Source organism: Sceloporus occidentalis, unplaced genomic scaffold, assembly GCF_023333645.1.
Source record: "Sceloporus occidentalis isolate IW3139 unplaced genomic scaffold, rSceOcc1.0.p SCAF_51, whole genome shotgun sequence".
Classification (NCBI taxonomy): domain Eukaryota; kingdom Metazoa; phylum Chordata; class Lepidosauria; order Squamata; family Phrynosomatidae; genus Sceloporus; species Sceloporus occidentalis.
In genome coordinates, this window is record NW_028317031.1 from 6012791 (window position 1) to 6040727 (window position 27937).

The 27937-nt window shown below is 38.6% G+C and overlaps 2 protein-coding genes across 2 annotated transcripts; both read right to left on the reverse strand.

The window, feature by feature from the left end:
* Window positions 1–1458: 1458 nt before the first annotated feature.
* LOC149288529 (fatty-acid amide hydrolase 1-like) lies at window positions 1459–12339 on the reverse strand. The gene is made up of 13 exons (XM_089491686.1): window positions 12145–12339; window positions 10232–10345; window positions 9179–9322; window positions 7143–7276; window positions 6861–7067; window positions 6332–6372; window positions 5519–5643; window positions 5232–5357; window positions 4829–4926; window positions 3734–3773; window positions 3117–3225; window positions 1928–2073; window positions 1459–1584 (listed from the first exon to the last, which is right to left on the reverse strand). The coding sequence occupies exons 1-13, from the start codon at window positions 12337–12339 to the stop codon at window positions 1459–1461; spliced, it is 1605 nt and encodes a 534-aa protein (XP_089347812.1).
* Window positions 12340–15621: 3282 nt separating this feature from the next.
* Window positions 15622–27464, reverse strand: LOC149288530 (vitamin D3 hydroxylase-associated protein-like). Its single transcript, XM_089491688.1, has 15 exons — window positions 27255–27464; window positions 26060–26173; window positions 25736–25879; window positions 24770–24903; window positions 24286–24492; window positions 23722–23762; window positions 23273–23397; window positions 22741–22866; window positions 22302–22399; window positions 20593–20692; window positions 19869–19912; window positions 17365–17404; window positions 16860–16968; window positions 16633–16778; window positions 15622–15750 (listed from the first exon to the last, which is right to left on the reverse strand). The coding sequence occupies exons 1-15, from the start codon at window positions 27462–27464 to the stop codon at window positions 15622–15624; spliced, it is 1767 nt and encodes a 588-aa protein (XP_089347814.1).
* Between the last annotated feature and the right edge of the window lie 473 nt (window positions 27465–27937).

Here is a 27937-nt window from a genome sequence, read left to right on the forward strand (position 1 = left end):
TTTCGGTTAAAGGGCGTAGACGTTGAATTTCTGCCTATTATTAAGTTCTTGGGTACTGCACCCACAAAATTCAGTAAGCAAAGCCTTCTTCTGCAGCTTTAACCATCCCCTTTTAACCCTTTAATGTGCTTTTTTTTTTTTAGGGAGAAATGGTCGTCGCAAGGTTCAGTAGAGATTCCGAGCTGTGTGCAAACCCTGGATAAATATAACATTTCTGAAGCACTGCTAATGGACTGTGTAACCATACAGGTACAGGCTAAATAACCCATGCACCGCAGATAAATGCTGGCTTCTTCTTGTATCTCCCTTAACCTCGCTTGTCTTTAAATTACTTCCATTGCAGGCTATCGAAGGAGTCAGTGATGTTTTGCAGCAGGATCACAAATTGAACATTGGAAATCCTAGGTAACAAGAATCATGTAAATGTGGATATCATTAGAGAGACGATATTATCGTCATTACAATATAGAGTGAAGGGGAATAGGTTTGTTTTAGGTCATAGGTGCGGAACAGTTTGGTGATTGTATCGTACGATCGAGGCACAGAAGTCATTTAAACAATTGTCAAGCGAAACAGTCTCGGTAAAGAAACGTCTTAAAAATTCCATCTCCGCTGCCCAATTCCTTCCGAAACGCATCTAATCAGATTGTGCATGTAAAGTAAAAAGTCTGAGTGATGAAATGACTGCCTAATTTTCCATATAAAAAAAAAGAGAAAGACATTCAAAATTACTTATGTTAATGTAATGTTTTTATAATAAAAAAATATAAGGTTAACTTGTTTGGAGATGACCAGCTTTTACAGATGGGATTCTGATTCCTGCAATAGTATACCTCCCATGATCCAAAATCCCCGTCTCTATTTCCTTCTCAGATGCCGATTTTGTTCTAGGAACTCAAAATGTTTTCTGTGTATGAGTGCTTTAGCGTTCTAGAGCCATAAAATCACAATGAATGTAAAATCGAAGTATATACATTAAATGCTTTAGTGTTCTAGAGCCATAAAATCACAATGAATGTAAAATCGGAGTATATACATTAAATTCTTTAGTGTTCTAGAGCCATAAAATCCCAATGTACGTAAAATAGTATATACATTAAATGAAACTGTTACTTTTTAGCCACATTGTAATAACTCGAAAATCTCTATCAATTTAAGAATGCAGATACTCTGAGACAAAATTTAGATTTGGCTGAAAAACTAAAAAGTGATGTTTCATTTGCCCAAATAAATCAGCTTACCCAACATGGAATTTGGGTAGAAAACAAAGCACATGGACACAGATATATTTAATACATCTTTTAGCACATTTCATCATTTCCCAGAGCAGATATAGATAGGAAATGTAGTCTTAGCTGTGTTCGGAAGCGAGCACTGAAGTGGAAAATCCAGAAGGACTTTTTGGTGGTCTCTCCAGAGCCGTCTTTAGATGAAGAAGTAAAAGTATAAATGGCTTCACTACTTTTTCTTGTTCTGTCTGTGGACAGTCTCTACCTCCTTCATGAAGCGCAGGCAGAGTTCATCCTGATGGGGTAAAGCCACACACTGAACAGACAGAGGGAGTCCCACAGCATCTTCTACAGCCTGCGGGGATACAGAACGGAGATGTAACCGCCATGTTGATATGGAATCACACCGGGCACATTCATAACTCCCAACTGTCCTGTTTTAAAAGGAACTATCCCCCTTTTTCAGTGTTGGTCTGCTCTTCTACCTCAAATCACAGCTTTACCATCAGAAGTGTCCAGCTTGTAAAGCCATAAGGGTTGTAGCATATGATGGAATTATGTAAATCAATACAAAAATTATAACTATGATCAAAACTGATCTTTCATGTAAAGCAAATATTACCCGAAAAGGAATCTGACGCATACACGATCACAGAAATTAGTAAGGATCTTCTAATGTGTCTCCGTGCGAAACATACCTTCTTAAAGAGTTTGTCCCAAGGATCATTATAGTATCCTTCGTAACCCTTCAGTTCCTCTTCATCTTTCTCGGAGACAGAAGACACGGTTACAGCGCCAGCTGGGAACTGTAAGACGTTGAACAGCATTGTGTAGGAAATAGTGACTAAAGTAGACAAAAAAAAGGTTGTTTAGTTTTTACCCTGATTGATTATTATTATTATTGTTATTATTTATTGTTTTATGTAGCGCCATCCAATTCCGTAGCGCTGTACAATGATTGATAATCCAAAGTGATGGTTGAATTTGTTTATTCCAGTCCTCAGGGCATCCTAGCAGATGTGGATTTTTAGTAATAAAAATATGTTCTCTTACCAACACGCGTGGGAGTGAAGACACATGTTGGAACAAACCTTATTGGCATTGACATCTTGCTTGCATTTTTTGTTCAGCTGCCAAATGTAACCATATTTACAGTATATTCAAGGGGATGCAAGATGAATCGTGAACTTCCACGCACACTTACACATTTAATATAGATATATATCATTTTAAAAACCCCAGTTTAATCCCCTACCCATCATGGAAGGCGCAGGTTTTCATTCATTAATATACGTTTGGGTCTAAGTTGCGATGCTGACAAGTCTCAGCGGTGTTCTTGCCTAAATTCTTTTTATAGGTGGGCTGCACCGGAATTTCTGCTCCAAACCTCTGGTTTATCACGATTTTTAGGGTTAGAACGTGTCATAAGAGTAAATTCCTGTTGCTTTCATGGGACTTTGGCTCACGACGCATTATAAATCACCACTTTTTACGTTGCCGTAGCCCCACATATACACATGATTGTTTTTTGATTAGCCTCTACTGTCACTGTATTCAGACATGCCATATACTGAATATCATTAAGAAAGCAGGTTAGCTAACTTAGTGGACTGGATATATCATAAATCTATGTAGCATAAGGAAGTTTTACTTTGCTGAGAGGGTGGTAGATAAATGGAACAGCTTCCCATTAGAAGTGGTAAAGGCTAATACAGCGAGGGAACTTAAACATGCATGGGATAGACATAAAACCATACAGAATCTAAGACATGGCCAAAGACTGATTAAGGTTTGAGTTTTTAATATCTGGGGAAAAATAGGCAGACTAGACGGGCCGAATGGTTCTCATCAACTGTCCATGATTCTTTGTTATTAAAGAATAAATACCTAAGAGTTTTCCAGCATAGCCTATGTTATAAGCCGGCCCCAACATTGGACACAGTAACACATCAAAATTCATCTTTCTCCACTCCGCAATGAATTCTCTCTGGTATTCCTGAAATTATAGACATGTTAGTCTCACAATGATTTAAAAGCCTCTTAAAAACAAATCAGGAGATATTCAATTGGGACATGTAAAAAAATTTTCATACGTCCTATGACCAGGTATATTATTCCCAGGTGTAACCCCTTCAAAGACACCTTTGTGCTGTATATCTAATCAACAAAAGATATAAATCACTATAGAATCGCGTTTATTTATACAATGTCATGGATGATGCCGGACTATAGAACCAAATATAATAAGTATACCAACACAATGACATGAAATAGACTGTTCTGGAGAAAAAGTGCTGTTGGCGTCAAGCGTAACATCGGGCAATGTTTTCTTACAGGTTCTAGTGCTGGGTGGGAAGTACTTGATCATTCAATTTTTTTTACAGAATATTGTATAATGTGAAGAATGTATATATTGTGTCTCTCCGATGTAAATCTATAATAAATGGCAGTCTCTTTTTGTAGTAAAATTTCTGTGAATGTAGCAATATTTGAGAGCATTGCACCTGCATTGCTGTGTGATGTTTCCAGTGCTCCTTCACCGAGCTGAACAATTAAAGAGAAGAAGTTAGTGGGACGGTAACAACAATGAAAGAAAATACAGAAATAAACCGAGATCTGATATAGCGATATAATATTAGTATCATATATTAATAATAAAATAATAATAACAATAATAATAGTAATAATTTTAGTATACTTTTTCTGTCTTGAAAGGACGCACATTCAGTAACTGCTCATATTCTGGACTCCCAAGTACAAGTATGTATCCAGGGTCCGGAACGGGAAACATTTCTATATTCTTAACATCTTGAAATGTTTTAGTAGATTGTTGAACCTTTTTACTCCATGATCATTAGGGGTTAGAGTTTATGCTCAATCCAAACAATGCCTACAGGGTTAATAGTTGGTAAAGTCCTGACTATTAGAGTAACAAAGAGTCTTCATTAGGAAGACCTAATTCAACATCTTAAAATTGGATGGCAATCAGAGCAGATTTTTTGAGACAGCTGAAAATAAGGCAAACTCTTTCTATAACAAATATCGAGACGTCACCTCTGAGCAATCGGTGATTAATTTGTGTGTGCTTCTTTGCCGTTAAATCGGTATGCAAGAGTTACTTTTTCTTTTTCCATTAAAGTGTTCTTTTTTACATGGTGCCAGACTAAATAATGTTTACCAGAGGCCTCAGAACAAAGGAGAGAATCTTCTTCCAGACTGAAGAAGTGTTGACATTCATCTTTAAGTCTTTAAGGTTTGGGTCACCGATGTTATTTTTGCTGTATAGGGGAAAAACAAACTAGAAACAGTCATAGAGTTGATTAAAAAAATCACTACCCTCTTTATCACACAGGGTGGGGATGGTTGGAGAGCCGCGAGACACTTTGCCCGTCACATGCGGTTTAATGCAAATTCTAGTTAAGGGGTCCCTTTACATTTTCTCATAGTACTTCTAGATGCTTTTCTCAACAGTTGGGCTGTCTAGGGCAGTAAACTGGCCCATTAAATACCAGACATTGACAATAAGTTGTACGTTTCTATTAATGCATATTTATAATAATATATATGAGTGTGATTTACAGATAGATTGTTCTACTTACAATTTCTCTTGTAATGTTTTTCCCCCATCACCTAACACGGCGTTGCAATAGAGTTCAAGTTTTGCATACTCTATCCGGGGAGGAGTGAACGGAACCAGCTGAAAAGTAATGGAATAATCAAATAAATCTGGTTTGGAAGGCTTAAACAAGACCCTTAAATTGAAGATATGTATATATGTATAAAACAGACACACTGATAAAAATAGAATTTTCTGCCATTTTAACCCCATGTAAAAAAAAAAATTTAAATAGTGTATTGAATGTATATCATGATTTTTCTTTTGTGATTTTGTAGTGGACCCCGGAATATCACTGGGTCCCAGCACTTAGCACCTACTACAAAAATTTTATTTTTTGGTACAGATGTATTTTGGCCAGTATTATTTCCTTTTGGTATTCTTACCGTGTGACCTGCTTTCTCAAGGAGTTTTTTGGTCTCCAGCAACGCCTTTCTCATTCCAGGGTTTGGCATTGTAAAACCATCACTTTCATAATATCCCACACGAAGAGGTTTGGAAGTTGAATATACCTGCAAATGAGGTTTATAGAGATTAGTCGACGCTAATGCAAATACTATAATACTATAATAAGAGAGGCAATATGATTCCAAATGTAGGAAGAAGTATGAACAACATGTTTAAAGGCTGCTGATAGGGTCTTAATGCAGCATGGGACCAAGTATCTCATTACCTCATCATTGAAAGGAATAGGTGGCACATTTGGGTCAAGCTTGAACATCTCATCACACAGCAGGGCCTTCATACAGAGGACCAGGCTATCCACGTCTCTTGCCATTGGTCCAACGCATAGTTGCACTGAAAAAAGAGAATAAACACCAATATGCATATCCATGGACTCTTAGACAGTTCCCATAGAGGAGCAACCCTTAGGTACACTCCTAGGCTGTCTAGTGGGAAGGCTTGGTATTGTGAGCAGCAAACAAAGTGTGTTCCTTTTTAAATGATGCCCTTAACTAGACACCAGCTCTTGGGATTACACTTTAATGTTTGATGCTTCACACGACCATTTATGAGAAAATTTGGCATAAAGGGGAACTTCTGCCATAGTATAAGCATTACTTAAACAATTTTAAAAATAGAGTTGTTTTATGTGTCAACAACCAGTTTCCACAAATTCAATGTTCGTGGTATATGCATTGTGGACATTGCATTTTTTTAGGTCTACTATCTTGGCCAATACTACAAACATGTTGAGTTCTTATCATACTGCCTTGTGGTAAGCAATAGATGAGCTCTGTTTTTATCACTCGGAGTGGCTCCTGACTTTTGAAAGTCCATTGAGAAAGGGTTGGATGAAGGCAGGCGGTGGCATCACAGGAGACAAAATAGGTCCAGGAAATCACAAAGACCTACAATGAGGGTACTAAAATGACTGTATTCATCGCATGAAGTCACCATCTTAAAATTGTATTACCAGTGTTTAGTGTTGTAAAAATGTCACAACTGGCATTTATCTCATTAACCACAAGTTACTTAAATTCACCTGATAGTAGTCCATCAATGCAGGGACGCACTCCATGAATGCTATAACAAAAATGAAAACAGCTGCTTTATTTTTAAAAAAAAGTGCCAACAACAGATAATCAAAGAAGTGGTTTATTACATATCAACACTTCAGTCTCAACAGAGACATTTATCAAGAACATGTTGATAAATGTCTCTGTTGAGACTGAAACATTATTTGGAGAAATCCCTATGAGCGCTTATGTATATAACTATTACAGACATATTTGGGAGTATAACATTTGTGAGTTTCAGGTGAGGATATGCAAGTTCACAAACTCACCACTCCACTAGACCCAAATAAAATATTTAAAGCTGCTATGTAGTTTGTAGTTGAATAGTTTAATACATGTTGGAGTCCATCTTGGAATGTTTTATGACAACTAGAATAAATATAATATAAAATAGTATCTAAAACATGCATACATCAAAAAGCGAGAGAGGCTAGAGTGCATGAGGAATATACAGAGACGGTCCCTTTAAATATAATCACATAAACCTTTGTTTACCTCAGTCTGTTTGGAGTAGGTTTGAATCCTGATATTCCACAGAAGCTGGCAGGAAGACGAATACTTCCTCCAATGTCTGTTCCAAAACCTAAAACTGAGCCTCCTCCACCAATAAGTGCTCCCTCTCCACCAGAAGAGCCAGATGCTCCTTTGGATTGATTGTGTGGATTACGAGTTAACCCATATATTGGGTTGCTGGTCTCACAGCTGTGGAAGAAGATGTTGATTTAATATATAAGCACAGTCTCCCGGTTTGCAATCCCTATATAGGATAATATTCACCATATCAAAGACTGTGGGACATTAGTTTTTGCAAACACAACAGCTCCTTGCTTCTTCAGGACTTTAACAATGACGCTGTCCTCGGTCTCAAACTCATCAAGATACTGAACGAGGCCACACGTGGAAGGATGTCCCTAAAGTCCCCAAAACAAAGCAGGCTGTTAGTACGTCGTTTCTTTCATGTTTCAGTAAAAAAAAAAAACGATTCTTCCCATTATAAAACTTTTTTTAACGTTGAAGAACCAGTTGCTAGTTGGATGTTGCAATATCATTTGTCATAATTCCAATTATTCTATTTTGAATGAAAAATAACCCCTTGATGATATAAAGGTGGTATATATATATATATATATATATATATATATATATATATATATATATATATATATATATATATTTAAGCCAAAAATATACACAATCTGCATAAACAAAATAATTTTCTTTATTAGCTGTTGAATAATGGGGATGAAGACATCCATAAAGAAATAAATTGTTTCCGATTTTAACATATCTGTCCCAAAAAACACCCCCTTTCCTAATTACAAATGCTGCACATTAAGTCTGTTAGTGGGAAAAGAAACATTTTGTCCCATGGTACAATCCCAAACAGTCACACCGGGAAATTAAATTTGCAACTAGTGAACTTGTGCTTCCAATTTCGTAACACATGTGGAAGCAGATGACCAGCATTGACCTTAAAATAATAATAATAATAATATTATAATAATAATAATATGTGGAGCCACAAAAGGGTAAATTACTTTCAACAAACTCTTTTGGGGAAGCACCAGCTTTGCATTACGTTACTGATCCTGTAACTAAAACATAATAAGCCCTGTGCAAAGATCAGAATTAAATAACACTGAACTGTGAATTCCCTGTGTAATAAATGAATTATTGGATAGACCCTGTGATAATGTCTACACATTTAAATGTTCTTATTGGCAATAGACTGCAGCTGTGCACAACCTCAAGCAGCTGTTACTAAGGCAAGCAAGATGTTGGTATGTATTAATAGGGGGATAGGTTTAAGAGAGCAAAACATAATTTTCCCTCTATAGAAGCCATTAGTAGGTCTGCATCTAGAACATGTTGTGCCGTTTTGTGCACCAGTACAAAAAGCACGACATACTGGAAATAGAATGGGTTCAAAGAAGGGCTACAGGATGATTAAAGGAATGGGATATTTCAGCTATGAATAAAGGTTGTCAAATTGGGATTGTTTTTTCTGAAGAAAAGATCTGTGTGTGGGGGTATATTCAAGGTCAATACCGTTATCTCTTTGGAGATCTCTTTTTAAATCATTCTTTCCAGACAACACGTGGGTATTTGAAGAAAGGAGCTTTTGTCTGAAACACAGACAAGGTTTATTTACTGTTAGTGCGGTTAAATTGTGGATTATTCAAAATAATCAAAACATGTTTGGATGTTTTTCTAGATATGAAATGCATACAGGGTTATCACCAGTAAATGTAGAAAAGGGAATGTTGATCCAGGGTGAGTAAGTCAGACTCACCCTGGATCAACATTCCCTTTGAAGTGAAGAAGGAATCAATGTGTCGGGCATAAAGTTGCATGGCAATGACTCAGTTAATAAATAAAATTGGCTGTGGCCTTTTCAACCCAAGTTTCTTGTGTCTGTCGTTATTGGGTTAAGGTAACTTGGGTGGGGGTCCTCGCCTGAAGATCGAGGGTAATTCAGTCATGGTTGAACTTGATGGACTAATTATGTAATATAACAAACTTTCCTCTCAAACCTTGGCCTTGCCGACCACCAAACAAATTATGGATTATCATAAGGGAATTTAAACATGCATGGGATAGCCATATGGCTCCTAAATTTGAAGATGAGACCAAGAATTTATTACATCGAAAGAAAACAGGCACCCTAGATAGGCAGATGGTTCTTATCTGCTGTCAAATTCTATGTTTTAAAGGAATTATATGGAAAATTCTGTTTATTTCAGACTCTCGTGTCTTTCCTGAAATTCAGAAATGTTAAGCAAAATATTTAATCTTGTTATTCTCAATCATACCTTGTAACCAATGTGCTCCTTTATGGAAACCGGGATACCGTACAAAACACCTTTATTTTCTTGCTTTGTATGTTCCCGGAGCTGAGCTTCACAATCAGATATAAAGACCGTCACACAATTTAGCTCCTCGTTCACTTCTAGAGCCTGTGAAGGGTGAAGTAGTTAATTCAAATGGTATTTTGAATACATGTCTAGACAAAGCACCTCTTTGTGCTTTTAAAATATGTGTTTGCTGTCCTTAACAGTTATGTACCGTAACATAAACATAGTTGTTTGGTATGTGAAATATTCGATAATTCTCATGAGTTTAGTAAGAATTTAAATGCAACCCAAGAGAGAATCTCTGAATAACAAATAATCCCAATTAGTGTTAAACTGGATGTGTTTAAGGGCAAAATTTAACAGTATTTCTCCGTAGCACTGACAAATTTAACAACATAATCATTAATCCAGCATCCCTGTGTCCTTCTTCCAGTAGCAGATGTGGCATCATTGTGGCATCACACGGCCATGCTTCATGTACCAAGATGGCAGCGCCATGAGATTTCTGAGGGAAAAACAAGCATTCTGGCTTGTCTGTAGATGAGTGTTTAATAATGCTTATATTACCCCCTTCATTTTAAGTGGAAGGGTTTTCCATCACCTTTACCCACAATAACGTATGCTAAAGTTTTTGGGCCACTGTCACAAGCTTGGACATTTGGATATCTAGAACGAACGTCTACATTTCCATCTTGATCAGGTCCTTCCTGTGTTAATTTTGCAGGTATGTATTAGAATAACTAGTTATTGTGTATATAGCAGGTAGTCTGTTTTTCAGCCACTATATTACATGGCCATGTTGTTGGGCTTGCAAGTCCTCCCCTGGACCAGCCACAAAAAAACTGTACATTAAAGTTTGCTAAGAAAGAAAGCATGTAATTTCCCTATATTCTGTTGTAATTTACCTCATTGAAAATGCCTACAACCGAAAATCTTAACTGAAATATATTAAAATGATTGAAACAGGAACAAAAAATTATACAGAACAGATAAGTTATGTGTTTGCTGCACCTTTTCAGCATAGGAGTACAGGGCGCCTTCTGGAGAAATGGATCCATCTTTGATTTTTTCACAAAGTTCTGGCAATGATAAACTTAGGATCTGTCTGCGATCTACTTCTGGATTCTGAAATATAAAACATATACATTCTAGAGATTAGACATAGTTAGAGGTTATTGTGTACATAACTGCCACAACACCACTTTCCAGCAGGCAACAAACCAGGACCTGATGATCGGGAGGATTTACAGATTTGCACCGCAAACAGACCACTTGCTGTAGATATACTGCTGATATACTTGCTGTAGGGAATATATTACATTGTTTTGTTTGTTTTTGGTGGTTAAGCAGGTAGAGCTAGTTTTGATTCTTATGCTAACAATCTATGTACTAACGTCTCATCCATTCGGAAGCTGAGGGGTGAGTCTAAAGTTTCAGTGTTACAAGGCACTGGGGTGCAGGTTTTCATCAGCACCCCCTTGTAACTAACACACACAGACATACTATCACACAAACTACTAACATGCACACACTCTCTCTTACACCATACACTAGCACCATACACTAAACACCAAAAACTATAACGCCATATGCCAACACACACAACTCTACCTTGTACTGAGCCTAACTTCAGACCAGCTCACACTCTCTGTGCGAGTTGTCCCCACTGAGCTCCTTCATTACATGTGTGCCTGAGTGTACCCAACGCACCCACCTTAGCATGCCCCTGGCAGGAATGTAGGTTACCAGATACCTAAACTCAAACAGTAGCACCTTCATTTCTATTTTCAACACTAAGATGTTTCCGTTTGGATTATTTTTTAAATCACAGAATTTGTTTCAGCGTCCAAACAGCATTTCAGAAAACTATCGTGGAACAGCAGTAGCGGTCATTAATGCCACATCTCCAAGTCATGTGGAAACATTCATCGGTCATACTAGAATTGAATTTGAGCTATGGTTAATATCAGTCTTAATGAAAGGTCCAAATGTATGGTTGCTCCTTATTTGGCATAAAAGGTTTAAACAGGCAAACAAGACCTGATATTTTTAAGAAGCGGGGAAATTATGTAAATAAAGTGTCTATTTCTTAATTAAGATGTGTTGCTTGCTAGTTTTGCTCTGAAACAATTTGAATGGAATAGAAAGACAGATGGAACACACCGTTGTTCACAATGAAACTGAATAAATACCTATTTTGAACACCTTAAAATATTGATGACTTGGCCAAATTAGAAGACCATATACTGTTTAGCTGTACTGCCTGCCGTGGAGCTGAATCAACTCTTCGTTAACTGTACACTTCAGCACTTGTTTAATACAAATGATGTGTGAGAGTTTACTTATTTTTGAATATTTTTCATCCAAATGCATAGAGAGACTTTCTATCAAGTTGTTCCTTTAAACACATCTGCTCAGCATTGTGAGCAGGATACACACTTACCTCCAACCAGCTCCAATGCTGGCTCATGCAAGATTTCCAGCGGGGCCAAATAGGCCCCCCAGCGTGCAATTGGCACTACTATCGTTTCAACAGAGATTCTCCTGAAATGTATAATCTGTGGTAGGATGGAGGCGATAACCCAGAAATAAGGTCAAACTTCATGAAACAGGATGAAAACATTATTAATAAATTGTTGGTGTTCTATGGGGGATTGATTTAAACAATGTATAGCCAGGTTGTGTCCAATGTGTTCAACAGAGATTGAACAGTATGTGTTATGTGGCAAGGCATCACCAATTGTGGTTGAATGTCCAGATAGACAAGTCCAAAAAATAGATAAAGGGTATTCAAAATTCTGGAACATAAACCGTTACTACTGACTGTATAAAATAGGTTTGTCCAAGGAGCCGCCATAAAGCTGCTTTTAATTAAGCAATCTTCAAGCACAAATCATTTTAATACTCAGTTGCTTACGCTGTACCTGTTTGATGAATTTCTCAACTGCTTCTCTCATTATCCTCACACTCTGATTCCTTCTCTTTCTCTCCTGTTGTACCTTGCTGAGCAAATGTCTCTTCTTTTTCCAATCAAGTCCATAAACCGATGCAGCCAAAAGGCATGCTGAGATAGCAACGATCTTCCGTTCACACTGATAGTCCGACAGGATCTGGTGCATTTTCTCACCAAACATATTAGAATCTTCTTCTGAGCAGCTACTTAGTAACTAACTTACTACTATGATTAATTGTAAAGGTCTGTTCAGCTTACAGAACTAGTATTTGGAATTTGAAGAGGTTGGAGAAGGCGGAGAATGTCCTTATTGACGATAGACACTCGTCTTAAGCATTGTACAATTACAGAGAGATAAAATCAGTCCCACCCATAAGAGATTTAAAAAGACAACCATTAACCCCAGATAAACCCAGATGTTTTGGCTTACATTGTAAGAATTGAGTATGTACATGTACATCTATTTCATCTTTTTGATGCTCTTGAGCATATACTCCCAGTAGTTGACCTCTTCAATGCTAGAGTGCCAAACAAGCATATGTGTATCATATCATATGTGTGTGCTTAGTTAACCATTTCATTTCTAGAGTAAGAAAAACATTTAGGTGCTTCTTTGGTACTAGAGCAAAAAAATGTGCCAAACTTAGGGGTTGGTCCATATAAACTTGGCGTTCACATATTTTACCATATTAGAATGTTCTCCCTTTCTTCTAGAGTATACATACTAAAGTTTTTGGTTTTTTTCCAAGTAGGACAATGTACCATTTTAGTTGACCACTTTTTTGTATTTTTGAAACCATGGTCTCCAGACGTGGACATCGCAGTTCAGGATCAATACGCTCAAGGGCTCCTGGACACACATGCATGTCAACACTCATACACACAATCATATACACGTGCATACAGCAGGCCTGCTTTAATATGATGCCACATCATATAATTTTAGAATGGAATACACAGAGGAAGACTGAAGGAGTATGGAGCCTTTGCAGGGTAAAACCACTTTTCTAACGTGAATATAAGGGTGCTGATGGAGGTAGTAACATCAGCCTCTGTGATGGAAGGCAGGGAAAGGAACCTATCATATGCATTAAGGTGCAATAAGGCTGAGGTGCCCTTTAAAAGCACTGCAAATAATATTTCTGAAAAACATTTCTCATGATGTAATCTAGAATTCTGTCTTTGAATGGTTATGTCCTAAATGCTTTATTTTTCATTTATCCATTTTAGACTTTCCAAAACCTAATATGCTCCTGTTGTTTCTTTAAATAATTGGTAATTTGACTTACCCCCTCCTTGAGTGCCAACAATGTTACAAATCTTGTGTCACCTGCAAGCAGCAATCCCTTCCTTTGCAGACCCCTAGTAACGCCAAATCATATATTTTACTTACCTATTGAAAAACTCAGTAAGATTGGTCTGACAACATCTCCCTACAGTAAGTCCACTTGGATCATGTAAGTCAGTCAACTTCAGATAAGCAATTCTTTTTTCTTTCAAATAAGATTTCATCAATACCCTCGGTACTCAAGTAAGACTTATATGCAGATAGTACACAGCAGGCTTCAATGTTACCCAATGCGAACATATGAGCAATTTTCCAGTCCATTAGAATTTCTTCTGAAGGTAATGACTGCTTTAAAGAAATACCCCTGCAAGCACAAAGCTAAGATATTTTAATCGCTTTAGATGCACCTCATCTGGACCCACACATGTGTCTTCTCAAGACATGTTCAGTGTATTATGTGTAAATTGCCCCGTTACATTCTACCTTATTTATTCTTATTCTTGTACTTTGGGAGCAAGAAAGAGTGTTTTTACTATATATATTTCTAGAGGTACGGATCAAGCAGACAGACTAAAAAGCAGGTCAATCTGGTCATCGGTAAGGTGGGTTTTTATAGCTTGTAAAATTTGACTCACATAACTCTTCGTCCTAACTCTTCGTAACCTTAGACATAAAACCAGATATGGCTGATTGGGAGCCGAAAAAAGTCCTGAAGAGTCAGAAATTGCATATTAGTGCATTTTAAAGGATTGGTCATATGTTCCACCATACAGATGCCTTTAGCTTGCTGAAAACAAAGATGTTTGTGTTCATTATGCGTGTGACATGATTTCATCACTTGCCAGGCTTTTATGGGACTATGGAGCAAAGGGTTTTAGTGCACAGTGTTCCAGGATCTGCGACGGCTTGCCATGTACAAGAACAGCTAAGCTGTAATATGTGACAAACACAGCGATTGTTGAGAAATCCAGGCGGCTGCTATAAGTAATAAACTTACAATGTCACCACTTTATGTTGGGAAAGTTAAAACCTTCTTTATGCTTGGGCAGCATCAGAGTTTTAAAGTTTATTTTCACCCTGCCCACTCTCGAAATAAAACTCATCATTTCTATGTAAAACAACTGTTTTTTGTGATTTGGTATGATCAAAGGGAGCATTTACAAGTTACATAATAACTGAGGGAATGTGATCATTTGTATCAAATATTCCAATTTTCCATATTTAGTAAATTATGTTGGATTTTCTGTATGACTGGAGCAAGATCACAAGGCAACACTATACCAAGATAAGCGAGTGACTGTGATGACCGTTTGAACGGGCAAGCCAATCCCTTTAAAACTATCCCTTTAAAACTATCCGCAGCATTCACTAGGAGAGCCTCTGATTTTGTGTAATTAATACGCAGTCCTGAAAACTTCTTTGTAAAAGATAGGTACTAGATAGCACAGCTGCCAACATTGTGTAGAGCCCAGGCAATGAGCCTACCTCCCAACTGTTGGTTATTCCAGATGTTGTCCAAGTTCTCCAGAATTCTGGCAGTAATAGGGGCAGTATCTGGGTGGTACACAGATGGGGCAATTGTCCCTCTACAACCTTTTGTTTCCTTCCTCTTTTAGAAGCCAATGTGATCCAAGCGAGAGATGGAACCTCTGACCCTGCCCCAGGCGCAAAGGCCTTAGTTATGGTTCTGCAAGGAAGGACATTCTCAGGTATATTTTATCTAAGTGCTTTCTTCCATTGACCTTCATGCATCAGATGGTCTTTATTGTTTATCACAATGCAGCAAAAAATGGAGTCATGGTGTTCATCTAGTAGATCGAGCTAATATAACAGAGCTAGAATTCATAAAAATGGCTATTATGCAGCAGTCTGCAACATAAGATTAAGCAAAAACTAGAACTAAAAAACAGAATACACAATATTTTAAAAACTTGGCTTTGTGTGATTTATAAAAAAAACATTTGTTGGGAGTCAGGGACACATCCATATTTTTCTTCCATTCACTATGTAATTTTTCCATAAGCACCCAAGTCAGACATTGATACAAAAAAAGAAGTTACCAAGTTCACCAGAAATGTAACCAGGACTAGAGAATATCCTAAACACTTTTACGTTGTTAGTACTTTTGTTTTTCGTTTCCAATAGAACAATATTGGCTCTTTAGGAGATGTTTTTAGGTGGTCTGCGGAGGGTCTCCACTTCCTTCATGAAGCGCAGGCAGAGTTCTTCCTGGTAGGGTAAAGCCACACACTGAACAGCCAGAGGGAGTCCCACGGCTCCTTCTACAGCCTGCAGGGGTACAAAGAGATGCAAGGGGGTAACATTTGCGCAGTCAGCTACGTATCAATCATCAGTGGTGTCTTGGGCCTGACACAGGGCAGCTCCTCCACTGCAGACGCTGTCTCAGGATATTAATGACAGGCAACGCTTGGGAAAAGTCTCAATCAGCTGGCCCATTCAGCAGGGGCTAACCATGGAGCATGATCACCAAAGAAGGACAATCTGACCCCAGTTTGGTGGCATATGGGCTGTTGCCCCACTCCCCCCGTAGCCTAGGTCAAGATATGCCTTTAGTCTAGACACCCAACACCTTATGGGGCTAATTCAATATTTTAGTATGCAGTAGACTTGTGCATTCAGATTTTTACAAATTTTAATTTGAACAAATTTTGACAATTTTGCATTTTGTTGTTTTTTGTTGGACATTCAGGGAGAGCATGAGGGAGTAAGAGAGTACATGAGGGTGAGTGACAGCAATTTTTTTTCCAAATTGAAAAAGCCCTCCAATTTTTGTCCGAATCAAAAGGACCGGAAAACAAATTTGTTGTCGAAAAAGAATGGACCAAAAACTAAAAGAAAAATTTGTCTGAATCGTTTTTGGTTCAGCCAGCAAGACTTGCTTATTTTCAGAATTAGGGACTGCATTATCCAGTGAGCACTGTATTTTTATCTCCCAATTATCGCCAATGAGTTCCAGTGCTGGCTGGACAATGTGCTGCAGCTTCAACCTTAAGTAATTTTTTCAATAATGCATAATAAATAAAATAAGTAAGAACTTACTAATTTATCATTATTCCTTGGAATAGCTCCCTGGACTTTAAACTGTCCCTTTAAAGGTATAATCTTTCAGGTCAGCTTTATAGTAGCCACCAAGGTATTATGTAAATGTACCTTTTTAAAGAGTTTGTCCCACGGATCATTGTAGTGGCCTTTGTAACGCTTCATTTCTTGTTCATCTGCCGCACTGACAGAGCTAACGGTAACAACGCCCGCTGGAAACTGTAGCACGTTGAACAACATGGTGTATGAAATAGAAGCTGAAAGTTTAAAGATTATACAGTTACATACAAACAGTGTGTATATTCCTAGTGCATCTGATTTTATTTCGAGTTCCATACCTAAGAGTTTTCCAGCATAACCTGTATTATACGCCGGTCCTAACATTGGACACAGTAATACATCTAAATTCAGCTTTCTCCACTCCGCAATGAACTCAGTCTTGTATTCCTGGAATCATAGACATGTTTTGAGAGAAACATTCCGTTAGCGTTTTTAGTATTAAAAATCACTCTGGCTGTGCAAATTCATAGCTGGGTCCCCCAAGGCTGACCACCCAGTTCCTTTATGGACAACCTCGCAAGGGATCCCAGTTGAATCACCTCAATGGGGTCCAATCACTAAAAGTCTAGTTGAAGGGTTAGCGACTGCAGGAGAGGGCTGACCTAAGCCTGACCTAAGGCTTCAGTTAGTCTTTGATGCTGTAAAAGTAAAAATCATTTATTTTTCATCCTTTATTTTTATCAGTTTCACCTTCTTGACTTATTTTGTTGTTGGCCGAAAATCTTGCTGATGGTGCGATGAGCCCTAAAAGTCGTAGCTCATATCAGTGTATATATACTGTACCTGGACATTTATCTGCTGCTTCCAATGATCCTTCACAGAGCTAAACAAAAAGAGGAAGCTTATCAGAGCAGGAAAAAAATATGTGAAAAACTACGTCTGATAATAAACCATCCAGAAAATGGATTGGGGCAAATAATCTAATTTATTTTAGACCACAAGATGCATTCATCAAATACTTTAGACTCTTACTATAATCAGATGAGTGATATGTTCCGTTCTTTTCTCTTAATTTATTAACCCCTTCATTGTACACAATGCATTGTTTTTAATGGGTTTAAGGACAACCCATTGTCCTTAACGGGTTAATATGCTTTATGCCTCTTCTGGTACTGTCTTAACTTCCCTGATGCCATCCGGACTCGCACCGGTGTGTGTTTGGGTGTCTGTCTGGCAGAGCCTATCCTGGTGTGTGTGTTTGGGTGTCGGTGTGGCAGAGCCTGTCCTGGTGTGTGTGTTTGGGTGTCGGTGTGGCAGGGCCTGTCCTGGTGTGTGTTTGTATGTGTGTCGATGTGGCAGAGCCTGTCTTGGTGTGTGTGTGTGTGTGTGTGTGTGTGTGTGTTTGGGTGTCGGTGTGGCCGAGCCTGTCCTGTGTGTATTTGGTTGTCTGTTTGGCACTTTACTTTCTGTAGGAATAAATAGAACTACCGTATTGGCTCGAATATAGGCCGCACTTTTTTCCCCCACTTTAAGTCTTTAAAGTGGGGGTGCGGCCTATATTCGGGGTCTAGCGCCCGACGCCCGGGACATGCATCCTACTCTCCGATACGCTTAGACAGCCTCCCCTGCCAGCACTTCCCACGGGGGGGACCGTCCGCACGATGCGTTTTACCTCTGCCCCCCCCGACTTACCGGAGCAGACTCCCGGGTGTCTTGCGGGGCCGGCGGGGGACATCTACGCAATACGCGTATACAACTTCCGGTGCCGGGCAGAGGAGGACAGTGGCAGCATATCTGGGGGGGGGGGGACAGTGATAGCATTTCTCGGGGGGGAGGAGGACAGTGGTAGCATATCTCGGGGGGAGGAGGACAGTGGCAGCATATCTCGGGGGGGAGGAGGACAGTGGTAGCATATCTCAGGGGGGGAGGACAGTGGTAGCATATCTCGGGGGGAGGACAGTGGTAGCATATCTCGGGGGGGAGGAGGACAGTGGTAGCATATCTCGGGGGGGAGGACAGTGGTAGCATATCTCGGGGGGAGGACAGTGGTAGCATATCTCGGGGGGGAGGACAGAGTGGCAGCATGTTTTTTTGGTGCTTTTTTAAAGAAAAAAACTTTTTCTTTAAAAAAGCACCAAACTTTTAGGGTGCGGCCTATATATGGGGGCGGCCTATATCCGAGCCAATACGGTATTTATTTTTTTAGTTATCTAGAAATAAAATGCCCTCCTGGTTTGTAGTCACTTTAGTGGACAAAACTTTCCAGGCCCAGAAATCAGTGAGATGAAAAGGAAAGGTTTTGTGTTATTTACTCTATTTCAATCTGCATATTTTATTAAAAAGCATTAGTGGCAGTAAATTGTGGCTTCAGGCATCCTGTGTATGATGACTTTTTTATTAGTGTACTGATCAATCTCATTACATTACATCAATATGTGTTAGAAAATCAGGAAAAGATGGCTATGGATGGTGGGCTGATATGGTGGCGCAATGGGCCAATTGACTAGACTAGCCCCCCTCAGGCCATAGGCTGCCAACCATCCCTTAGTTGCGCGAGAGCGATAAAAAAAAGTGTCCCTCTTCCACATTTTGAAATGTTGGGAGGTATGATCATTGTTGGGTGGACGGTCAAATTTTTCAGGCACAGTCCCACTTTTGCAGGCAGTGGAGTTCATGGGCCAGTTGGGGAGACCTTCTGATCTTCACACCTGGGAATTGTGGGCTCCCCGAAGCTACCCGAAGCCTACCCTTGTGGGATGCAGCTAGGATTGCCCATGCAATCCAGCCACTTCTGACACAAGTTCCAGCCCTTCTCACCTCTGGCCACATCCCTAACACACATTGGTCCAGGATTGAACACCTGAAATGTTACGGGGTATACCTGACCATTCTACGGCTTTCTGCCTCTAGCTCCTGGCCTGTGGGCAGATCTTTTTGCTATTACACACCGCATGTGGTTCTGAATCCACATAAAATCTGAAAGAAGCAACCAACCCAACATACAACATATAAAAAGCAGACACGGTGGGTTTTAAACTAGCATTTTCTGTGAAAGAAAGAAAGTTTGTGTGTTTTAGTCATTTGTGTTTCCTTTATTTAGTAAAGGAAAAATATTTCTACGTAGTATGTCCAGAAGCATTAGTAATAATTACATCTTTTTAAGTTTAAATTACCGTTTATCCAGAATACTATGTTTTGTTTCATAACCAACCAAAGTAATTGCAACATTTCAGGTTGACTGGGTGCTTCATTTCGGAATTGTGCTTTAGTTTTATATCTGCCCTGAGGACCACCCAAGTCTTTAAGATACATTTTTGTATTGATTTAATATCTAAATAATGTCGTACCTTGCCCCCTGCGAACAGTTCAGCGTTTTAGAAATCCTTGGAAACTAGAGTGAGAAATACAATCGTACAAATACAACACTGTCAATAAAATACAAATTGTAAACAAAATAGAAGATTCAAAATAGCTTTACGTCTATCCTATTAATGTTTAAATTTCCTCGCTGTATTAGCTTCAACTGCTTCCGCTGGGAGGCTGTTCTATTTATCTACCACCATCTCAGTTTTCCATATATCTACCACTCTCTCGTAATTATCTATACCTCTTAGCCAATTATTATTATTATTATTACTCTTATTACTTTTTATTTATAGAGCACCAGCAGATTCTTTTAAAACAAATAGAAGTAAGGCTTACAATCTATTAAATGTTCACATTTATTGCTATGTTAAATGTTCACATTTATCGCTATTTTCCATTCCCACCTGTCCTATAACAGAATAGAATTGTTTACTTACAAAGGGATTTAGGATATCCATATTTAGGATATAGGATAGCCATAAAGAATAGCGTTCAAGCCAAGGTATGAGAGAAATCAAGAGATGCAGAAATAAAAGATCTCTGGTTAAGTTGAGGTCTCGTTGGTTCCTCAGTATTTTTAAGTAGCCAAAAGACAACCTGGAGTTTTCTCTTAACCTCAGCTGTAACCAATGTGTTCCTTAATTCACATTTATCACTATTTTCCATTCCCACCTGTCCTATAACAGAATAGAATTGTTTACTTACAAAGGGATTTAGGATAAAAGACAAACATTTCTTCACTACTCTTGGGATGCTGGTGATTGAGTACAGTTCTTTAAGGTTTGAGTCAACAGTGTTACTGGAGCTATCAGAAGGGAACAAAAGTGCTTGATTTATACAAAGTTCTGTATCCCTAAAATATATATAAAAATTTACTTTGACATGTTATTCATTGTTACTTTCGCCTCCCATTATTTAAAATGATCATACCTGGGCTATTTATATGAATTTGTGATCTATTGACAGTAAGACACATTTTGTTCTCATTATTAATACATTTAAAGATTTGGAACCCTGTGATACTCCTATAACCAGCAAACACTCTGAGCTCCTAAAAACATGGATATCAGAGGACGAAAGGGGATTTGGGTGACAGGGTGGCATAAAGGGGCATTAGGTTGGTATGGGTGCTTTTCAACATTAAGTATCCCGAATCATTTCTGAAAGGGTAATCGGGAGGAACCGAGTGGACGTTAAGATTAACACAGGTTTGAACTGAACATAAAAAATATTATGAAGGCTTAACCTGGTCTTGTTTTTTTTTAGCTGTCTACCAGTATGTGAACTTTTCTATTGCAATCCCTGGTCACTGGAGGTCAGGTTTACCGTACGGATACACTAAGCAATCTGTCATGTCTCGTGACTCACGGTTTATTTTGTATATTGATTTATATGCTGTTTGCTACTGGCTATCATGTTGTTTGTCCCTGCTGGGCTCCCCTAGTCAGGTTGGATTCAGCTAGCCCCTCCCCTTTCTGGTTCATTCTGGTGCTGTCCATTAAACTGTCTGGTAGCAGCCATTTTCTGTGATTTGTTAGCAAGAACTACTGTCTTTTCACCTGCACAGCTGTACATATTTACAAGGATTGTCAGCCTGAACATTAAAACGTTACTGAGATCCTCTTGTACGTGTTAGTTTTGCTGAGTTGACACTGTCTGCTGAACTTTCATTGTGTGAGCACTGGTCAATACAGACTTAGCAGTTGGTCTCAGGAACCCATATCTCATAGCTTTGTTAGTGAGGCAGAATAAGAACATTGGAGGTGTTTTATTCATAATGCACAGAATCATCCAAGAATTCATCGTGCAGGGGATGTTGCCTTTATAAAATAATTCTTTTAAAGAAATCCCTGGAGCACAACGGCTGCATGACTATGGATCTGAACAGCCTGTAGGCAGATCACTCGGATTACGCTCTCGTCACCCATGTAAACAGTGGTGGCCATCATAGAAATGATGAAAATTTTATTTAGAGCTGCAGAACGTAAGGACAGAGGATATGTAACTGCTCAGAGCTCCTGACCAGGGCAGATTGTAACAACCAGCCACCCGCTCTCCCTAACATTAATAATCTTGGCCATTTGGGTAGGGATTATGGATGGTATTCTGCAGCGTCCATGAATGTATCTGTTATATGTGATATCTCTAATGAAGTACAGTTCCAAGACTTATATTGTTGCTCTCTCTATATACAGTACCAGATTTAAATCTCTAAATACCACTAAAGTCTACCATTTTCAATTAGTATGCAGCGCTATACAGCTTCCTACCCACAGACAAGAATCCAATGTTCCTTATATTTTATTTTTTTTTTACATGAAAATTCATATGCTAGTCTGTATTATGGGCAAACCACAAGAAATGCACATATTAAACACATAATGTCTATTTCTGGACAAAAGGATTTGACTTACAATTTTTCCCGTAAAGTTGCACCTCCGTCACCAAGTAAGGCTTTCATAAACAATTCATTTTTCACAAAATCTATACGTGGCGGAGTGAACGGAATGAGCTAAAAGGGTAAAAAAAAAAGACACATTTCAGAAGGTCTTTTTATGTTTTTCATTTTACTGATTAAAAAAAAATGCTTCATGAAAGAGCCCAAAGCAACTTCCAAATTTCAATCTCAAGGTCAGGTTTCAAAAAATAAAATAGGCAGTACTCCAAAAGCTTTAAGGCTGGAAATTGTTTGGCAGGTATCATATCTAAGCATTTTAATATGCAGTCATTGTTGGTGATGCTGTTTGGGGCCATAGACTGCGCCTTTTGTGGAACAACATTTTCCCCACTAGAGCTTCTCCAGAAAGTCGATTGCAGTGCATGAGATGTTACTTTAGTGCTTCCTACTCTTACCGTATGCCCGGCCTCCTCTAGGAGTTGTTTGGTTTCCAACAACGCTCGTCGCATGCCGGAGCTGGGTAGAGTGTATCCATCAGTTTCATAGAATCCCACACGGAGAGGCACGGATGTGGAGTAGACCTGCAGAGTAGGATTAATCAATAACAAAATAATATCAATGAATCAAATGCAAAATGAGAGGTTTTTTTTATTAGTAGCTGGATCTACGTTGGTGTGGAAAATATCTGCTTTCTAGGGTGTGAGGTATGACGAGGCCAACAATTCCTCTACCATGCCCTGCATTAGAACTTAGATCTACCACATCTAAGGGAACAATCCACACAAAAGCCACACAAAATATCTAGTACTTCAGTACCTCTATGCAAACACACTATCACTGACAACGTCAACATCAAAATAACTTCTATGATATACAAGGTAAAAAAGGCCGGGTCTCAATAACTGCTTTGGTTATGGTCAGTGAAAATGGGGACGTTGCCACAGGCCATTGGCAGCAGTCTAGTAGCTAAACCAGCTCGATGATTACCTCATCATTAAATGGAAGAGGTGGCACCGTTGGGTCAAGTTTGAACATTTCATCACACAGAAGAGCTTTCATGCAGAGGACCAGGCTGTCCACATCTCTTGCCAGTGGTCCAATGCACATAGGTACTAATATAATAAAAACATGGATACAGTCACAACCTGTCTACACGTCTTCTATGTTATACCTGAAACTGCACTAGATTTAAGGTCTTGAAAGGTCTTGACAGCTAAAATGAATTGTAAACTGTTGTAATTGCTTGGCCATCATACACCAAGCATCTTCACACTTCAACCATGCTCTCCATGGTCCCTGCCTATGAAAAAATGTATTAATGTACCAGGTCTTTTCTGCTAGGAAAAAAAAATATATATATATCTATCTAGTTCTGCTGAAGAACCTGAGAACCTTACATGTTTCACATGACTTAAGAGCTCTGGTAAGCCTTTTACCTGTAAGTAAACCATCAATGCAGTCACGTACTTCACGTATACTGAAAAATAAGAACAGTATAGATATTAATAACAAAGTCCCAAGTTGTTTTCTAAGTTTTAATGTTGTGTTTAATGTGTTTAAAAATCACACATTTATAAACTTGGTAGTAATTTCTGTATCCATAAGAACAGAAACACATTGATTGTCCAACTGACCAGATATACGTTCTCTTTTCATGCTATATAAAATGAACTACGAGTAATTGGGTGTTTGAATGACAATAACACTCGAGCTAGCTTACTTGAAACCTTATATCCACTACAACCCTGGTTTTGTTCCACGCAAAATAATTTTCTCTGGTCAGTGCAGAACACAAAAAGCCAATGTGGCTTTAGGAACGCAGCCATTTGACAGTCAATGAGAGGAAAGCAGAGGCTTTTTATCCATTCTCGTAAATAAAGACAATCATTCACTACAGAAAGGGGACCGAATCTTTGTGGACAGTTTATCACTTAAACGTTTGGGAAGAGATTCAGATTCATTTCGACTTGACATACTAATTCTGGCTATACAGTATGTACCTGAGCCTGTTTGTGGTGGGTTTAAGTCCCACTATGCCACAAAAGCTAGACGGGAGGCGAATGCTTCCACCGATGTCAGTCCCAAAACCCAGAAGTGAACCGCCGCCTCCAATCAATGCACCTTCACCACCACTAGATCCACCAGAGGACTTGGATCGGTTGTGTGGATTTAAAGTTAAGCCGTATATGGGGTTGCTGCTTTCGTAGCTGTTAGATAACATTGAAAAAAATATAATTTAAACAATATTAATTAAATAGATTTCATATCATATGAACAAATACTATGCATGGGAACAATGAATGAGGTGTAATGTATAGAGCTGCCTTTTTAACACAATACTGACATGTTGATTACAAAGATAATTATATTTATACAGGGCATACTGTATGTGCACAACATTTTTTAAGCATTCTAAAATATTATATAAACATAGTTTAAACATAATGGGAGTTGCATTGTATGTTGTGAATATCTGGTATTTACCATATTAAAGTCTGAGGCACATTCGTCTTTGCAAACACAACAGCTCCTTGTTTCTTCAACACCTTAACAATGACACTGTCGTCTTCTTCAAATTTATCAACATATTGTATTAAACCACACGTGGATGGATGTCCCTGAAAATTCAAAAGGGACACAGGCCATTGGTGATTGTAAAACTTTAGCTTCAAACCAGTCCACGGATTCTGCTGCTGAATTAAGGTCATTATAAAAAGCCAACTGGGTGTACAGTATGGTGGAAGGTTTGATAAAAACCACACAACACATCAGCAAAACCTCCATTAATAATACATGCTTTATATAGAACTAGCACAAAAGAAATAGGCACCTTACCAGTAAAGATAAACCATTCATTACCCATTTAGCAGGTCTTGACTGTGACCAAAAATAAAGTAGAGGTATTTAAAGTACTACTAATTTTTAAAAACAGCTTTGGCTTCTTTTGAAGAAACCGAAGTTATTTTTACAATCCCCTAAATCTTCTTGGAGTCTCAACCAGATCCCCTCTACTGTTTTCCATTTCACAAATTCTTACCCCTTAAAATGCTGATTTAGCATTTGTTACTTCAATATATTCTACTTGATGACGTGCCTCCAGAATATATTATTGCCTTAATTAAAAGAGCAGTTCCTAGCTTGTTGTGATCATATCAGATGATAAAACTGAGATGTGCAACATAAGGAAAGGCCAAGAGCCATAAAGAATAGCGTTCAAGCCAAGGTATGAGAGAAATCAAGAGATGCAGAAATAAAAGATCTCTGGTTAAGTTGAGGTCTCATTGGTTGCTCAGTATTTTTAAGTAGCCAAAAGACAACCTGGAGTTTTCTCTTAACCTCAACCCCAACAATTACCAACCAGCCTAGGATTGCTTGTTTTTCTAGCGCCTGTGCAGATGGCTTACACAACCTTTTCACAACATTTCTAATGTTACTTGTTTATAACCACACCTTGTAACCAATGTGTTCCTTAATGGAAACCGGGACCCCATACAAAGGACCTTTATTTTTTTGCTTTTTCAGTTCCTTGATCTGCGCTTCACAATCGGACAAGAACACGGTGACGCAGTTAAGATCTTTGTTCACTTCTAGAGCCTAGAAAAACAAAACAAAACAGAAGACATTTTTTTCAATCCATCCATTATGTCATATTAGATTTTCCCTTTGATGCAGACATGTTTAATGGGTCTGGAGTTTAACTGAGAATGGGTAACTTCTTGCACAATGTTTTTTTTTTCCTTAGCTTTATTGCAACTTCAAGATCATCATCAATACCTTTTCAGCATAGGAGTACAGGGCGCTCTCTGGAGTAATATCTCCATCTCTCAGCTTCTCCATGAGCTCTGGCAGTGACATGCTGAGAATCCATCTACGGTCTACTCCATTATTCTGAAAGCACAGATCAGAGTCAGTCAGGCTTCGGAGAGCTACTAAAAGAGACAGGTATTACAGAACAAGGTGCGACGGACACTTAGCCAAGTGAGAGCAAAGCTTGAAGGAATAGGCCATTTTCTTTTGACATCACTGTGCCCCTTGACTATATATTGAATCTCCCCCAGCCCCCCAATACCCTAATCCCTTCCAGCTGAAAGCATATTTGAAGATGGTTTGCGTATGCAGACCACCTCTTGTACATTTACTGTAGATCATATGGTGCCCCCTGTCTGGAAATCAAACACCAGTGTTTGGTCTTCACTGAAGGAAGTATATTATGTTACTAAATAGTTATTACTTCTGTAATTCCTGGAGAAGAATACAAGTCAGGCATACACGTCCCTTTAACTGCTCAATTTATGCACATTTTTGGCAATTTTTGACCATCCATCGATAAATAATCTATTCTGTTGACCTGGTCTTCTCCATGTGTTACCCCACCTTCTGAGGGCTCTTGGTTGTTAATGCCCAGCTGGGACACTGGGGATTACTCTTGAATCTGAACGTAGAGGGTACAAATATTGCATTTTGGATGATACATTTTAGCTCTGCCAGATTTCAGTAAAACTTAACTGAAGATTTCATTGGGGCGCCATGGCAAATAAAGAAAAAAGTCATTAAATGCAATAGATATACCTCTGTCAATAAAAATATAGTGTCTTTTGGTGCCCATTTCAGTTAAAGGTTTAATTGAGATATAAGTATTTGATTGGAAATAAATGTGTATTTATTGGAAAAATATACAGTTCAATAACATCCACTTCAAACCATTGAGTTGCAGTTGAAGGGATATTTCAAAACTGTAAATCATTTATTACATTCTGTTGAGTAACTGCCAGCTGGCACCAGACCAAGTGCCTAAAGTACAGAGACATTAAGCAACCTGTTTTCTTCCCGCGTATCAGATATACCTCTAGGCTCTTGAATGTATAATTGGGCATTAAAGACCTTTTACAAAATAAAATGAAAAAAAAAAAAATATATATATATAAACCCGTTCCTGGGCTTATTGCATTATTTTCTGCCCGCAGTGTACCTGTTTGATGAATTTATCTACTGCTTCTTTCATCGTCTTCACGCTCTGTTCTCTTCTCTTTCTCTCCTGCTCCACCCTGTTGAGAAAATGTCTCTTCTTTTTCCATTGAAGCCCATAAACCAGTGCAGCCAGAAGGCATCCTAACGTGGCAGTGATCTTACATTCGTACTCATGTTCCGAGAGGACGTGTCTAATCTCTTCGCCGATCATATTGCAGCTTTCTAGTCAAATGCACAAGTCTTGCCTACAAACAGATTAAGGTTATTGAAATTTGTTTTAAAGGTTGGGCGGGGTGGTGAGCAGGGGCGTAACTAGACGCCTCAGGGTGCGAGAATCTGTTAAGGGCCCTCCCACCCCCTCACCCCCCCCAAAAAAACATGATTTTTACCCAACAATTTTTTTTCAACTAATTCAACAAATTCAATTTACATATTGAATCAAAGAAAAAGGGGCGCATGTACAAAGGGCATAATCCAGGGGTGTCCAAGTTTTTTCTGCAGTGGGCCACTTCATCAGAATTGTATACGTGCGCGGGCCGCACTCATTTTTCACTGTGACAAAAAAATATGGCCTTTGATAAAATATGCAGATTAAAATAAAGTAAATAACACAAAACCTTTACTCTTCCTCTCACTGATTTCTGGGCCTTGAAAGTTTTGCGACTACAAATTCAGGATTCCCTA

What these genes read in the sequence shown, in the direction of transcription:
- LOC149288529 (XM_089491686.1), bottom strand. Translation starts at nt 12,339, where the DNA reads ATGCACCAGATCCTGTCGGACTATCAGTGTGAACGGAAGATCGTTGCT. An exon ending in CCTACTCCAAACAGACTGAG is followed by an intron (nt 6,373 to 6,860) that starts GTAAACAAAGGT and finishes TTTTTGTTATAG; the next exon opens with CATTCATGGAGTGCGTCCCT. An exon ending in AAAACATTACAAGAGAAATT is followed by an intron (nt 3,774 to 4,828) that starts GTAAGTAGAACA and finishes TTAATTGTTCAG; the next exon opens with CTCGGTGAAGGAGCACTGGA.
- LOC149288530 (XM_089491688.1), bottom strand. Translation starts at nt 27,464, where the DNA reads ATGATCGGCGAAGAGATTAGACACGTCCTCTCGGAACATGAGTACGAA. An exon ending in TAGAGGAGGCCGGGCATACG is followed by an intron (nt 22,400 to 22,740) that starts GTAAGAGTAGGA and finishes TTACCCTTTTAG; the next exon opens with CTCATTCCGTTCACTCCGCC. An exon ending in AACTGTTCGCAGGGGGCAAG is followed by an intron (nt 17,405 to 19,868) that starts GTACGACATTAT and finishes CTTTTTGTTTAG; the next exon opens with CTCTGTGAAGGATCATTGGA.